The following is a 14629-nucleotide window of genomic DNA, read 5'->3' on the forward strand; positions in this document are numbered from 1 at the left end:
GATAAAGTCAAATATCTCTGTTACTTTCAAAGCTTTTGACTTGAAACTTAAGATAGTTATTAACTATCAAAGTCTACACCAGGAGGAACAATACCCTTAACTCTTATTGGAATTTTGACTTAGAATTTTTTGCTTAAAGTTATATAAAGTTTTTACTGGCAAAACTCTAATTTCTCATTCAAGCACTGAAAAAAAAGTCGAGCCCGCTGTCTTATAGACAGCTCTTATATTGTAAAAAGTTGAAATCTACCAATTTACTGGTATATCCCAGTAAAATAGCCATTTGGGCTGAAACAAGACATTTCAACCTGTGAAATTAAATGATTTTGCCGTTGTCTATTTCAGTACCTTCTGGGATATTTGTTGAACAAAATGTTTTTTGTATTTAAACTGCATGGGGCCTAGGTGGCCAAATAGTTAAGGTTTTTGACTTCAAATCACTTACCCCTGGAGTTGGGTGGTTATACCCAGGTGCCTGCTCGTGATGAAATAGTGCATGAAGGGGCACCTGGGATCTTCCTCAACCATCATAAGCTGGATTGTGTAGGCGTAACATTAAAGCCAACAAAAACAAGACAAATATTTAAAATGTTACTTTTTTCACTTGAATGATTTTAAATAAGAGTTACGATTTTTACCTAATGACTTCATTTTTCAGTGGATATACACAACATTGTACAGTAACTGTTGTAAAACTTTTAATGAGTATTGCCCATAAAGGAATGGGTGGTTATTGTTGTAATCAAAATATATTTTAATCATTTGCACATTAATGCTGTGGGTTTGAAACCATGGCATGTAGAATTCCTTCATGTGGTTATTATTCCAGTTGGATTTTAGAAAGTTCCTGGTTCTACCTAGAGTCCTTCACTGCCTGAAATAATGTCTTGAGAGGCACCCAAACCCAAGTTCACATATGACCAAAATCATATCACCAAATGAAATAAAAAGATTAATGCTACCACACCAGTTGCTATTTTCAAACTGTTTAACTGAATTTACAGTAAAGCTTACTTTATTGACAAAAAACACATTAATGGCAGTGATACAGGTAGACATAAAACAGCTATGGAGGCAGAGTCTCATCATGGAGACAGGGAAGTGCTGCCTTGGTGTGCCTCAGTGTTTGACGCTCATTATCACAGGTTGTGAACATGTTTGTACATATTATGCAAAGTAATGCAAAACATAAAAAATATTTGATTGATAACTAAAACTATTTCAGGACAATACTGAGGCTGTTAAATGTTCAGGACGACAATGTATTGCATTTTTAGCTCATCTGATTTTTTGAAAAAAAATGATGAGTTATTGTCATCACTTGAGCGGTTGTCGGCGTCGGCGTCGGCGTCGGCGTTGCCTGGTTAAGTTTTATGTTTAGGTCAGCTTTTCTCCTAAACTATCAAAGCTATTGCTTTGAAACTTGGAATACTTGTTCACCATCATAAGCTGACCCTGTATAGCAAGAAACATAACTCCATCTTGCTTTTTGCAAGATTTATGGCCCCCTTTGTACTTAGAAAATATCAGATTTCTTGGTTAAGTTTTATGTTTAGGTCAACTTTTCTCCTAAACTATCAAAGCTTTTGCTTTGAAACTTGGAATACTTGTTCACCATCATAAGCAGACCCTGTACATCAAGAAACATAACTCCATCTTGCTTTTTGCAAGAATTATTGCCCCTTTTGGACTTAGAAAATCAGTTTTCTTGGTTAAGTTTTATGTTTAGGTCAGCTTTTATCCTAAACTATCAAAGCTATTCCTTTAAAACTTGCAACACTTGTTCACCATCATAAGCTGACCCTGTACAGCAAGAAACATAACTCCATCCTGCTTTTTTCAAGATTTATGGCCCCTTTTGGGCTTAGAAAATATCAGATTTCTTGGTTAAGTTTTATGTTTAGGTCAACTTTTTCTCTTAAACTATCAAAGCTATTGCTTTAAAACTTGCAACTCTTGTTCACCATCATAAGCTGACCCTGTACAGCAAGCAACATAACTCCATCCTGCTTTTTGCAATAATTATTGCCCCTTTTGGACTTTGAAAAATCATTTTCTTGGTTGAATATTATGTTTAAGTCAACTTTTCTCATAAACTATCAAAGCTATTGCTTTAAAACTTGCAACAGTTTTTCACCATCATAAGTGGACACTGTACATCAAGAAACATAACTCTATCCTGCTTTTTGCAAGAGTGATGGCCCTTTTTAGACTTCGAAAATCATGGGTAGGACAATATTTCTATTATACAAAAAAAATCAGATGAGCGTCAGCACCCGCAAGGCGGTGCTCTTGTTTTATGACTAATAATGTTCCTGTCTCGACAGTGATATTATAGTTAATATAATTTTGTGACTATTTTAATAAGTTGGTAAATATACTGTCCTTGCAAATTTTGCTAACTTTAAAAGTGAGAAATCGTCTCTCAATTTACAGTATCCTCAGCTTTCCTTTGTCTCAAAAGAATTATTCATTCACAGTTTTTCAATTTCTTTCCCAGCTGTTGAAGCATTTGCACCTACCATTACAAAAATGACTCAGCCATTTCCATTTTTCTCGGAGGAACCTGAGCCGGAAAGTGGAAACACTACTGTTGGAACCATGCAAAAAAGTATGAGTAATTATGTTTAAAAGAGTATCTTAGTTCCAAATTTTGTTAATATTACATGTATGTTCAAACAAAATGCAAAAAAATGGCAATATTTTTTGGTAAAAGTGATACAGTAGAACACTTATCGCTAAAAGTGGCAAGTGGATGAGCAAAATACTTAAGTTATTCAGGGTTTCAACCAATCCATTAACACTTACCCTGCTAAATTTCTACAATGAACTTGTCCATCTTCCAATTTGGACTGTACCATTAACTGTTAAAGGGGATGCTTACCAAAAAGATACTGACTGAATGGTAAACAGTGCAGACTGTGATCAGGGTGATCTTGGTCTGCACTGGTAGCAAAGCCAGAATCACTTGCTGCGAGCAGGCTATTAAAGGGTTAATAATAAAACCTATTTATTTTAGATTTGAAAAGTGATGGGGCACCACATGAATTGCTCAGGAGAGCCCAGGTGTTTGAGTAATCCATTCTTGAGCAAGCATTGTTTCACATATGAATATCAGTGCTATGCTATGATCTTTTACTTACAGACCTTTAAAGGGACTGGCCTCTGTGATGATCTTACAGATTTGCTTTTTCCCATAAAGTAATACCCATTTTTCAACTAAACAGTTTCGTACTTTTATTTATGTCAGCTGGTATCCCATTTAGCATCATAATACTGGAAAGTTTGATGAATCTTACATGGAGGTCAAATTGTTACTCCTTTTTGGCTGGGTTTTCGAAGAAAAGTCCAGCTTGTAGATTAGGTCTGTCGAGGTGGATGGATGGAAATAATGAGTTTTTATTAGCTCATCTGATTTAAAAAAAAAAAAAAAACATCTACAAGATAATGTCATCTTTTTGTCATTGGATCTGTGTTGGTTAAAATATTTGGTCCCCCTTTTCTCAAAAACTATAAGAGCTACAGCTTTGAAACTTTGCTCCCTTAGTCATCATCATTAAATGACTATGTAGGCCAAGAACTATAGTTCTAACCTTCATTTTGTCAGAATTATGGCCCGTTTTGTACTTAGAAAATCTGAACGATAATTCTTTTCATACATATTGTCCAGCACCTGCAGATGAGCGATGGCACCCGCAGGTGGTGCTATTGTTTTAAGTTATCAACCAATGAAAGTATTTTCTAAATTCCAAAAGCGTTTATATAAATATGGAGGTATTTCACTTTAACGAAGCACTATTTTTCTATAATTATTCTTTTGATACTGGTTTAGCTATAATAATATAACCATTTTTCTTAATACAATGCTCAAAGTCAGCCTTTAATTAATCTGTTCTATTACAGTTGTGGAGGGTTCGGGTAAGTCCAAGATGAGTGGGTCAAAGATAGGTGGTATAGTTGGAGGTACTTTGGGCGGAGTCTTGGTGATAGTGGTTGCTGTTGGCATTCTCTACTATGTACGAAGGAGATGGCGTAGCAGACGAGACTACCTTAGAAGCTTACATAGATATACACAGAGGTATTGTTCTTCTTTTATATAAATACATACAGTAAAACCACCTGTGATATAGGCAACCTATTTACAGAGACAACTTGGCTGTTAGGACAAGTTAAACGCTTTGCCACTTTTAGCTTACCTGTCACATAGTAACACAGTGAACGTAGTGACAGGGTGAGCTTTTGTGGTCGCATTTGTCTGTCGTCCATGTCATCCGTCCGTCGTCTGTTCAGTTTCTTGTTAACATGATAGAGACCACATTTTGCAATCAGTTTATATCAAACTTGCACACAACTTGTATTGGCATAATATCTCGGTACCTTTCAAAAACTGGCCACATCCCATCATGGGTTCCATGTTATTTTTGGCTTGTGAACATGATAGAGACCACATTTTGCAATCAACTTTAATCAAACTTGCACACAATTTGCATTGGCATAATATCTCGTTCCTTTCGAAAATTGGCCAGATCCCATCATGGGTTCCAGAGTTTGCTATTTTTGGTTTGTGAACACGATAGAGACAACATTTTACAATCAACTTTACTCAAACTTGCACACAACTTGTATTGGCATAATATCTTGGTTTCTTTAAAAAATTGGCCAGATCTTATCATGGGTTATAGAGTTATGGCCCCTTAATGGCCCAAAACTTGCTATTTTGGCTTTTGCAGCCATATTGAGACTTCATTTATGGTTTGATTTGATACAAACTTGCAAAATATCTTTAACAGCAATAAATCTTGGATTCCATGATGAATCTGTCATATCCAATCATAGATTTTGGTGTTACAGCCTCTGATTGACCCCTGAAAGAGCCCAAATTTGTAAATTTTTGCCTTGTGAACACGATAGAAGTGACATTTCATATTTGATTTTAACTACATTTACACAGAACTTAAGTCATAATAAGATCTCGATTCCTTTCAAAAACCGGCTAGATTCCATCATGGGTTCTATAGTTACTGCCCCTGAGAGGGGTAAAATTTTCTATATTGGCCCTTTCAGCCATATAGAGGTTTCATTTATGCTTTGATTTGATACAAACTTGCACAGAATTATTATCTTGATGATCTCTAGGCCTGGATTGAAACTGGGTCATGTTGGGTCAAAAATTAGGTCATAAGGTCAAATCAAAGGAAAAGCTTAACAACCTAGAGGCCACAGTTATAACTCTATCTTCATGAAACTTAGTCAGAATGTTTATCTTGATGATTTCTAGGCCACATTCAAAACTGGGTCATATGGGGTCAAAAACTAGGTCACCCGGTCAAATCAAAGGAAATGCTTGTTAACGCTCTGGAGGCCACATTTATGACCCTATCTTCATGAAACTTGGTCATAATGTTTATCTTGATGATTCCTAGGCCAACTTTGAAACTGGGTCATATGGGTTCAAAAACTAGGTCACACGGTCAAATCAAAGGAAAAGCTTGTTAACACTCTTGTTTATTTGATGTGCATGAAACTTGGTCAAAATGTTTGTTGTCATGAAATATCGTATGAATTTTTATCAGGGTCATGTGGGGTCAAAAACTAGGTCACCAGGTCCAATCAAAGAATAAGCTTGTTAACACCCTAGGGGGCACATTTTTAGCTCAACTGTTCATAGAAAAGTAGAGCTATTGGACTCGCCCATGCGTCCGCGTCCCGATTTGGTTAAGTTTTTGTATGTAAGCGGGTACCTCAGCAACCACTTGTGGGAATGGATTGAAACTTCACACACTTATTCACTGTGATAAAATGACTTACATTGCACAGGTTCCATAACTATTTTGCTTTTTTACAAAATTATGCCCCTTTTTCGACTTAGAAATTTTTGGTTAAGGTTTTGTATGTAAGCTGGTATCTCAGTACTCACTAATGGGAATGGATTGAAACTTCACACACTTGTTCACTGTCATAATCTGACATGCACAAAACAGGTCCCATAACTCTATTTTGCTTTTTTACAAAATTATGTCCCTTTTTCAATATAGAAATGTTTGGTTAAGTTTTTGTATGTAAGCTGGTATCTAAGTATCCACTAATGGGAAGGATTGAAACTTTACACACTTGTTCACTGTCATGATATGACATGCAGTGCAAAGGGTCAATAACTCAAGTTTGCATTTTACAAAATTATCCCCCTTTTTCGACTTAGAAGTTCTTGGTTAAATTCTTTTATGTAAGCTGGTATCTTAGTACCCACTAATGGGAATGGATTGAAACTTCACACACTTGTCCACTGTCATGAGCTGATAAGCACTATGCAGGTTGCATAGCCTATTTTGCTATTTTAATAAATTATGCCCCTTTTTCGACTTTCGTATTCATTCAATCGACAAGGCTGTTGAATAGTTGAGCGTTGCTGTCCTCCGACAGCTCTTGTTTATCTTACCTTCACACAACTTGGACAGAGTGTGTGTTATCACAAAGTTTTTGATGATTTGTGTTTATGGGTTCAAAACTAGGTCACCCAGTCAAATCAAAGGAACAGCTTCACTCTTGTTTATTTGATGTACATGAAACTTGGTCAGAATGTTTTTCCTCATGAAATATTGTATGAATTTTTATTTTGGTCACATGGGGTCAAAAACTAGGTCACTAGGTCAAATCAAAGGAAAAGCTTGTATACACTCTAGAGGCCACTTTTTTGCTCCAGTCTTCCTAAAACTTTGTCATAATGTATCCTTTAGACATTTGGAATTTTTGGGTAAAAAACCAGGTCACTAGGTCAAATCAAAGAAAATGCTTGTTTACACTCAGGAAGCCGCATTTTTTTGGTCCAGTCATAATGAAGATTGGTCAGAATATTTGTCATCATGTAATCACTAGGTAAAACTTGTTTACTCTGTTATGATGTGTTACTCAGGTGAGTGACCTAGGGCCATAGGCTTTTTTTGTTGTTTGTTTTGTCTCATGTTTAAAGTTAAAATGAATTATTTGTAATGGAGTTTAAAGTTTCTACAATTATAGATGCATAAAACAGTTTTACAATTTATCTGAATAGCCATTCATATCTCTAATTTTCTAGAGAGAAATTCTAAATATATATAATGACAGGAAATATGCATGCTTTCCACTAAAAAATCATTAGATCCATAAGTTTTCTTTACTAGGCATGCAAGTTCAAGAACGTTGTTGGAAAAAACAGTGTCTGGGCCACTACCTATGAACAGCTGTTATACAAACAATGAGTCTGTTCACATAAACAATCCTGAAGAATATGAGGTAATGTTAATGAACGAATTTGTTAGCTCATGTGATAAACTTAGATCTGAATATATCACACATGTGTCAGCCTCTCAATTTTAAATCTGTTGCCTGTTACTGCTGTAAGCTTGAGCCATGCCTCAGGTCAAATTCTATCATAAGGAAGCCATTCAGTTAGCCTGGGAATCCAGTCTGACAATTCTAATCTTTTATTTACCTGCAAATTGACAGCCTGGGGAAACCTGTTTTCCGATCGCAGCGCCACCTATATTACACCCGAAATATGTGGGTGTTTAATAAAGAACGATAACCTCTGAAAGCAATAATCCATGGCTAAAAATAGAAACGGAATTCTCACGGAAAAGACAGATCGGAATCGTGTACTTCCGAAGGTTTCCGAACATGTCCGGGCCATAAACAAATTTCAGTTTGTACCTCCCATAGCTTTTCCAGCAAGTTGTCACAACTTTAAAATATGTAAGTTTAAACTTAAATTTGCGTCATAGTTGTCAAGATGTAATATTAATACAGACCTAGTAATCTACGAAAATTGCCGAATTTTCGGCATCATTGCCTCGTTTTCGTTTCAAACAAGCGCAAATATGATCACATGTTAATTAGGCTAATTATAGAAAATCGATAATCAGTAGTGACATGGAAAATCCTTCAGATTTCCCCAGGCGTTGATAATATCAGAAACTCGATGAATGCCAGTTAACACTAATTAGCGCACATTAGTAGCATCTATAATGCATAAATATTAGGTATGATTTCTTTTGATAAAGCACAAATATTATCAACGGCTTCCCAGGCTACCATTCAGTTTGCTTGCAGATGCTTGGTGGTTCTACCCAGTGCATACTTCTGTCTGAAATACATAGGGGCAACTGAAGGTCTTCCTCCAGCATTACAGGTGAAACTCTTCTCCATTTGATCTTAAGGAAGTAGTAAACCATTTGACAGTATGCATGTCCAACCAGAAGCAAATACTGTGAAATCGTTTAAATTCGTGGGCATAAAATTTCGGGGTTAGCCAAAAATAAGCAATTTTGTGGGGTCGTAAATTCATGGATTTCAGTTTCCATGTCAAAAATGCGGGGTTGTAAATTCGTGGATTTCAATTCATGGTAAAGAAATACCATATAATATTCGGCAACTGTGCTGCTAACTTGTTGACATGTGTAAGAAAACGTGATTTCCATCCGATCAAACAACCAAAGATACGTTGCTGTGGTTTATAGCCTACCTTTTTTCTCAATTAACAGGTGTTGGGTGTTAATTATTTTTATTTATTTTATTATCTGCTACGCAACTTCTTGTTTGGTGGAATTAACATTCTTTAAAAAAAAATTGTAAGCCTAGTGAATGTTTAAAATGACACAATTGGACCTTGATCTTGTTCATACTCATACAATGAGTTGTCAGTTATATAAAATTAGATAGATCTGTGCTTCAGATAGTCGCTGACGTCTGTTTTTACCTTGTTTTCTGTACTATTTTCGAGAAGTGAAAAAGTATTCTCTTTCAAAAGTTATTTTTTTCAGTGGTAAAAAGAGGGCCATAATTATAGTTAAAATGACTGCTGATTTATGGAAATATAGTCACATAATTGCATTAACATATTGCTAATCATGTGAGAACTATGGAATAAATGATATTTCACACTAAAGGGAAGCAATTTATCATACGTGCTTGACAATAGATGATAATATGAATCCGAATTACCTCCTGCTTCATATTTGCTTATTTTTATGGTGAACCGTATGTTTTGAGTGACTTAAATGCCATTTTTCTTTGGATTGTGTTGATATATTATCAAAAATGTATGGTACTTTCCCTGTTATGCAGTTTTTCTTTTTACAGAAACTGAAAAAGGCATTAAAAATAGAGGTAATTTGAGATTTTTCCTACTTTTTTACTTTATATTTGGGACTAAAGGAAGATTTATGTGTCAATTTTCTGCTAGTTTGGTAAAACGTAAACATCTAATGATAACATTACATTTTTAACATGTTCTGCACTTTGTATCACTAATACAGGCTATGAAAAGTATGATCAGCAGTCAAATTCCTACAATTTCTGTACGTCAGATACTTGTTGTGACTTCTTCCCAGGGTCCGTTTAATGTACATATAGATCTTAATAAATTATTTTTCTTGATTCTTTCACTCATTGCTATATATTTGTTCAGTTTTAATCACACAGTTGCATTCCAATGTTGTCTGATAGGCACATGAAGTACAACATACATGTGATAAGTTCAGAATCCCAAAACTGGAGGTTTGCCATTTTTCAGCTGGAGTTGGGGTCTCAAAACTGGAGGTTTTTTATCGACATAAATTAAGTGTGCGGACACAAACTTAAGAGACAAAATCCAACATTTTAGGCCACACAATAATGCATAAGTCTACACCAGAAGAAACAATCCTCATAACTCTTGATTCAAATTTTGACAGAGTTATGCCACTTTTTAACTATATTTTTTTGTTAAAGTTTTATATAATGTCCAATATCTCTGTTACATTCAAAGCTATTGACTATTATGCCCCTTTTACTGGCAAAGCTTTAATTCAGAGTCAATCACTGAGAAAAGTCGAGCATGCTGTCTTACAGAAGCTCCCTCTTGTTCTAACTTTAAACTTTTTTAACAGATTAAATTTGTAGAATCAAAGTCTCAATTTAGGTCTGAAATGGTGGTGAACATGCATTAACATTTTTCTACACGAGGACTGAAAAAAAAAACGAAGCTCTAAATTGGTCTGAACACAACTCATAAATTCCTTACCCCACCCACTTTCGTATAAAAATACTGATAGTTATTGATTTTGACGTGAAAAACAGAAAATAGAAATGCATCAACATGTATTTACCCTTACCAAAATAATGTAGATTGATGTTATCAAATCCGTGAGTGTGTGTTTTCATCCATTTTTCAAAGAAATAAGTCCGATTTTATTAGCAAATTAATTTGGTAAACACTGGAAGAAAATGGCGTAACTGCATAAGGGGAAATAACATTCATTTTCTAAAAATATTTGGTTGGTTTTTCCAATAATTATTTGTGATTTTATTATCGAACAAAACTTTTCTTTGAATAATCAAAAAATAATTTCAGCTGGGAATTATTTCTTATGACTGGGAGTTTTTTGCTTCAAACTGGTAAAAAATGGAGCCTAATTGGCATTGAGAATGGACCGATATTCGGCCCATGAGACAGGTGGAAAAGGCCCAGCTTGTCAATCCCTTATTAAAACAAACAATTAATCATGTTATGAAAATTCACCTGTGAAAAACAACTCTTTCCTCCAGCTACATGTGTGTCAAACATGTATAATACACAACAGTCCGTGACACTTCGATTTACTGTGTTAACATGTTTGGCACTCCTCGGTAATTATCAAACCCAGTCTAATACTGATTTTTTTTTTTTTTTTTTTTTTACTGAAAAGCGGGAGAATTATGGTTTTGGTCGGGAGACGGGAGGCAAGGTGAAAAAATCGGGATTTTGACCCTCCCGCATGGGAGATCACATGTATGAGTACAAGATCTATGAAAACACACAATTTTGTTGGGGGTGGGGTAAGAAATAAACCCACATATCTAAGTTCCTAAATGTTTATCTTATCATTTTGAGCAATTTTTTGTTCTAAGAACAAGAAGTTTGTCTCTTTAGGTCAGAAGCAACTCACAAGGCTTCTGATTGGCTGAAAAAGTACCGGTATATGGTATAATGCAGTGTATATTTACCATGTAAAGTGATCTCCCATTGGTGTAAAATATGTTGGATATGTTTGAAAACTATCTTATTTCATACACTAAAACTCTTAATTCATAATTACTGGCTAAAATTATAAAGAATGATGCATTTTGTGTGAGAAATATGCATGTTTTATCAATAGAGCATTTTCATGAAAAATATAAAAAAGAACTTACTGCTGGGCTATGGGTAACTGAGTTCAAAGAGAAAAAATTTCCTGCAGTTTTTCGATAGCTTTTTGGATAGTTTTTTCATCCTAAGCTGGTGACACCAAAAGTTTAAATGTAAGGAAAGTCCCATGACCGGAAACATTACAATGTGGGTCTATGGAAATTGAGTTAGTTCCCTCTGACCTTAAAGGGCACAATTTGTTCGTTAGGACTTAATTTCACGAATGGGCAAAAACCACGAAAATTAATCCTCCATGAATAATAATGATTTCACAGTATGAGATTAAACATCAACATTTTCAACAAACTAAATGTATTTGTAAGTTCATTTTCTGGATAGTTACATTAACCTTTCCCCTGCAAAATTTCTAAGATGGACTGGTCCATCATCCAGTTTGGGCAGTACCACTAAATATCCAAAGGGGTGTTCACTGAAAATTAACTGACTGAATGGCAAATAGTGCAGACCATGATCTGTGCAGGCTGACCTTGGTTTGTACTGGTCGCAAAGGCAAAACCACTTGCCGCCAGCAGGCTAAAGGTTAAGCTGTCTCTGATTTGATGCTTAATGGTTTAAAAGCACTGAAATAAAGAAGGAATTGCCACAGGAATCCTGCAAAACTTTATCGCTGTTAACTTACATCAAAGACATCATGACGTTTTGTGTCAGTAAGCACACAAACTTTATAGCTTTTATTGGAAAGTACATAATTTTTAAGCAATTTTGATATTTGAGCTAATTTTAAATAGCAATAATTATTATTCTTAAAATAGTTTCATGAATTGCCCATTTTGAATATTGTTCAATATTTTGCAGCTTTCAGGAACTTGTTTTGAAATGTTGTGCAAAATGTAAGAAAATGGTTGTTGATGCACTGATTTTGTTTGGAAGATAGGCAGTTGTGAGGTTAATTATCATGAGATTCATGACTATGTCTAGATTGAACAAGCAGTTTGATTTATAAAACATACTTTTTCCCACTGATGTTCCCTATAATCTAACAGATTTTCTTATATTTCTGAATATTCAGTGGTGCTGGCAACAGAAAACAAATGACTTCCAAATTTTTCCTTGCTAGCTTTACTTACTCAAGCAGTTATTTTGAGAGTAATCAATAATTGAACTTCAGGCTTAAAAAAAATTTTTTTTTTAGATATCTTGAAATAAATGCTATATTTCTTTAGAAGGCTTTAAAACTTAATTACCGTACTGACAAACTTTATGTTACAGAAACACATGAGATTTACTACTTTTTACGCTGAAAATTGAAAAGCGTTTTCTCACATTTTTACTTCAGGTAAACTGTCTCGATTATAAATGTCTATATTTTGAAGACATTATTCGCTACTTCAGCTATAGCGCCAGTGGTTACAAGAATGAGAAAATGTCTTTATTGCCGCGGCGATCCGGGGTTCTATTCCTGACACAGTCATCTTTTTTTCTTGATTTGTAATTTTTAAAATATTTTAGAAACAAAAATTTATATTCTAATGTTTATAAATATGACCAAAGTTCAGTTTGAAAGAAAGATTATTTTTTAGCCAAATCTGGAGGTCAGTGCCTTTAAAATGAAATATTATGATGTTGCATTAGAAGTTTAAGTGCTTCGAAATGTTTTGTACTCAGTAAAGCTTATTGCATTGAGTTAGTTTATTATGTCTCCCACCACACAGTGGTGTGTGAGACATATTGATTTACTCCAGTCTGTGTCTGTGTCTGTCTGTCACAAAGCTTGTCCACACTCTTTAAGTTGAACATTTCTCATCCGATCTTCACCAAACTTGAACAAAATGTGTTTGACCATAAGACCTCGGCCAAGTTCGATAACTAGCCAAATCCACCCAGGCACTTTTGAATTATGGCCCTTGAATTACTGATTGAGTCCACTCGTCCAAGCCGTCTAACTGGGTCCATTCATCTAAGCCATCTAGAGAAACTAGACATTTTTCATAGGGGCAGTTGTGGGAGACATGCGCTTTTCTCAAAAGCATCTCTGGTTTCTCTTTGTAACATAAAATAAACTATTTTCAGGATTCCTTGCAAAATCATTTACTTTTAATAATATTAGTCCTTTTCCTTTATAATTTTAGGGATATTTGTTTCATGGCCTGTCTATACTACTTTACATTGTCAATGCGACAGTCCAAATGCATTTTAAAATTTATGTATTTTATATCCATATTATAACTACATCAGCACAAAAAACTGGAAAAAGTTAATCTAGAGATAAAACTAATACTTAAAGCTTGCATTTCTAGGAATGTGAAAAACGACAGTATGCCCAGTGTCAGAATGATGTTGTACGAGACATAAAGACACGCTATGCGAAATACCCATCCCCACATGACAGTGCAGCCCTGAACAAATTACCAGCCTATCATTCAATGGATGGCAAAAATAAACTACAGGTAAGCTTTGTGGTAATATATATATATAATCATTCTGCCTTCCCATGTGTGGAGATACAGTCCAACTTTGTTCACTTAAAATTTGACGAGACTGGCAAAATTTGTTCGAGTTATTGGTAGTTTGAGTCATCGAAAATTATACATTATATAGGGATTTTCCTGTGACCTGACAATGAGTTTGAGCAAAGGGTAGCGCCTGAATTATTCAAGTTCAAGTGAATGAAGTTTGACTGTATATTGATTTTGTGCTGTCTGTCTTTCTGGCCACCTTTCACTAAAGTTTGTCTTGACTACTCTTCTACAACTACAGGTTGGATTCTTTGCAGAAAAGTTCATTAACAAGGCTAGTTTCACACGTCATTGGCATTTACTGGTTGAAGAATTGATTGGTTCAAGCTTAGTTGTGTATACATTATTGGTCTGTTTATTGAATAACTTTTGGTGGAGTTGTGGACCTTTGAAATATTTCGCTCTAGCAACATTATTTCACAAATGCTATTCATGCTTAAACAGAATGTATATATCTTTAAGATCTTGTTTAAGACTACTAGTAGTAAGTGTGGAGTTATGTGTCCTTGATCGATGACTTCATTGTAGGACTGGGATGATTTCAAAATTTTGAAACTAGATAATCACTAACATGAATCGAATCAAACCGGTTAATCGACTGCCAGTACGAAAGTTCTCCTTTCTTCTCTGATGACCTTATCTAGGTACTTCCGGCAGCTGACTTCAAATTCTTTAGGAACTTGCAGACTTTATCGTTTTTTAGCTGTCGTAAGTCATATTTTGCTGAATTTTATCATTCAACTTTGTTAATTTATCAAGACACGCAAATTGGGGACTACTCATATAAAAATAAAGTTACTGTTTATACACTGTAGGATGCTTATTGTTTGAGGGCGATTTTCGGTTTTGCGAAACTGAAACCCATTTCACCCACTAATCGAATCGGATCCGATTGTGGTGAAGTTTTCTTTTTCATTACATCAACATTGAAGATTTTATTTTTCACCTTTTTAAAATACCTTTTCCTTTTTGT

At 34.9% G+C, this 14629-nt stretch overlaps 1 protein-coding gene across 7 annotated transcripts in view; it reads left to right on the top strand.

The window, feature by feature from the left end:
- LOC123561416 (uncharacterized) overlaps window positions 1-14629 on the top strand; it is a 45990-nt gene that overhangs the window by 23502 nt on the left and 7859 nt on the right. For 6 of the 7 annotated variants that reach the window (XM_045353779.2, XM_045353777.2, XM_045353775.2 and 3 more), the window contains 5 exons: window positions 2501-2611; window positions 3904-4078; window positions 7158-7269; window positions 9115-9141; window positions 13438-13587. In XM_045353779.2, the coding sequence (XP_045209714.2) occupies window positions 2501-2611; window positions 3904-4078; window positions 7158-7269; window positions 9115-9141; window positions 13438-13587 (575 nt within the window). The remainder of the gene's footprint in view (window positions 1-2500; window positions 2612-3903; window positions 4079-7157; window positions 7270-9114; window positions 9142-13437; window positions 13588-14629) is intronic. The other variant, XM_045353778.2, reaches the window with a different exon arrangement.

Source organism: Mercenaria mercenaria, chromosome 10 (assembly GCF_021730395.1).
Source record: "Mercenaria mercenaria strain notata chromosome 10, MADL_Memer_1, whole genome shotgun sequence".
NCBI classification, from domain to species: domain Eukaryota; kingdom Metazoa; phylum Mollusca; class Bivalvia; order Venerida; family Veneridae; genus Mercenaria; species Mercenaria mercenaria.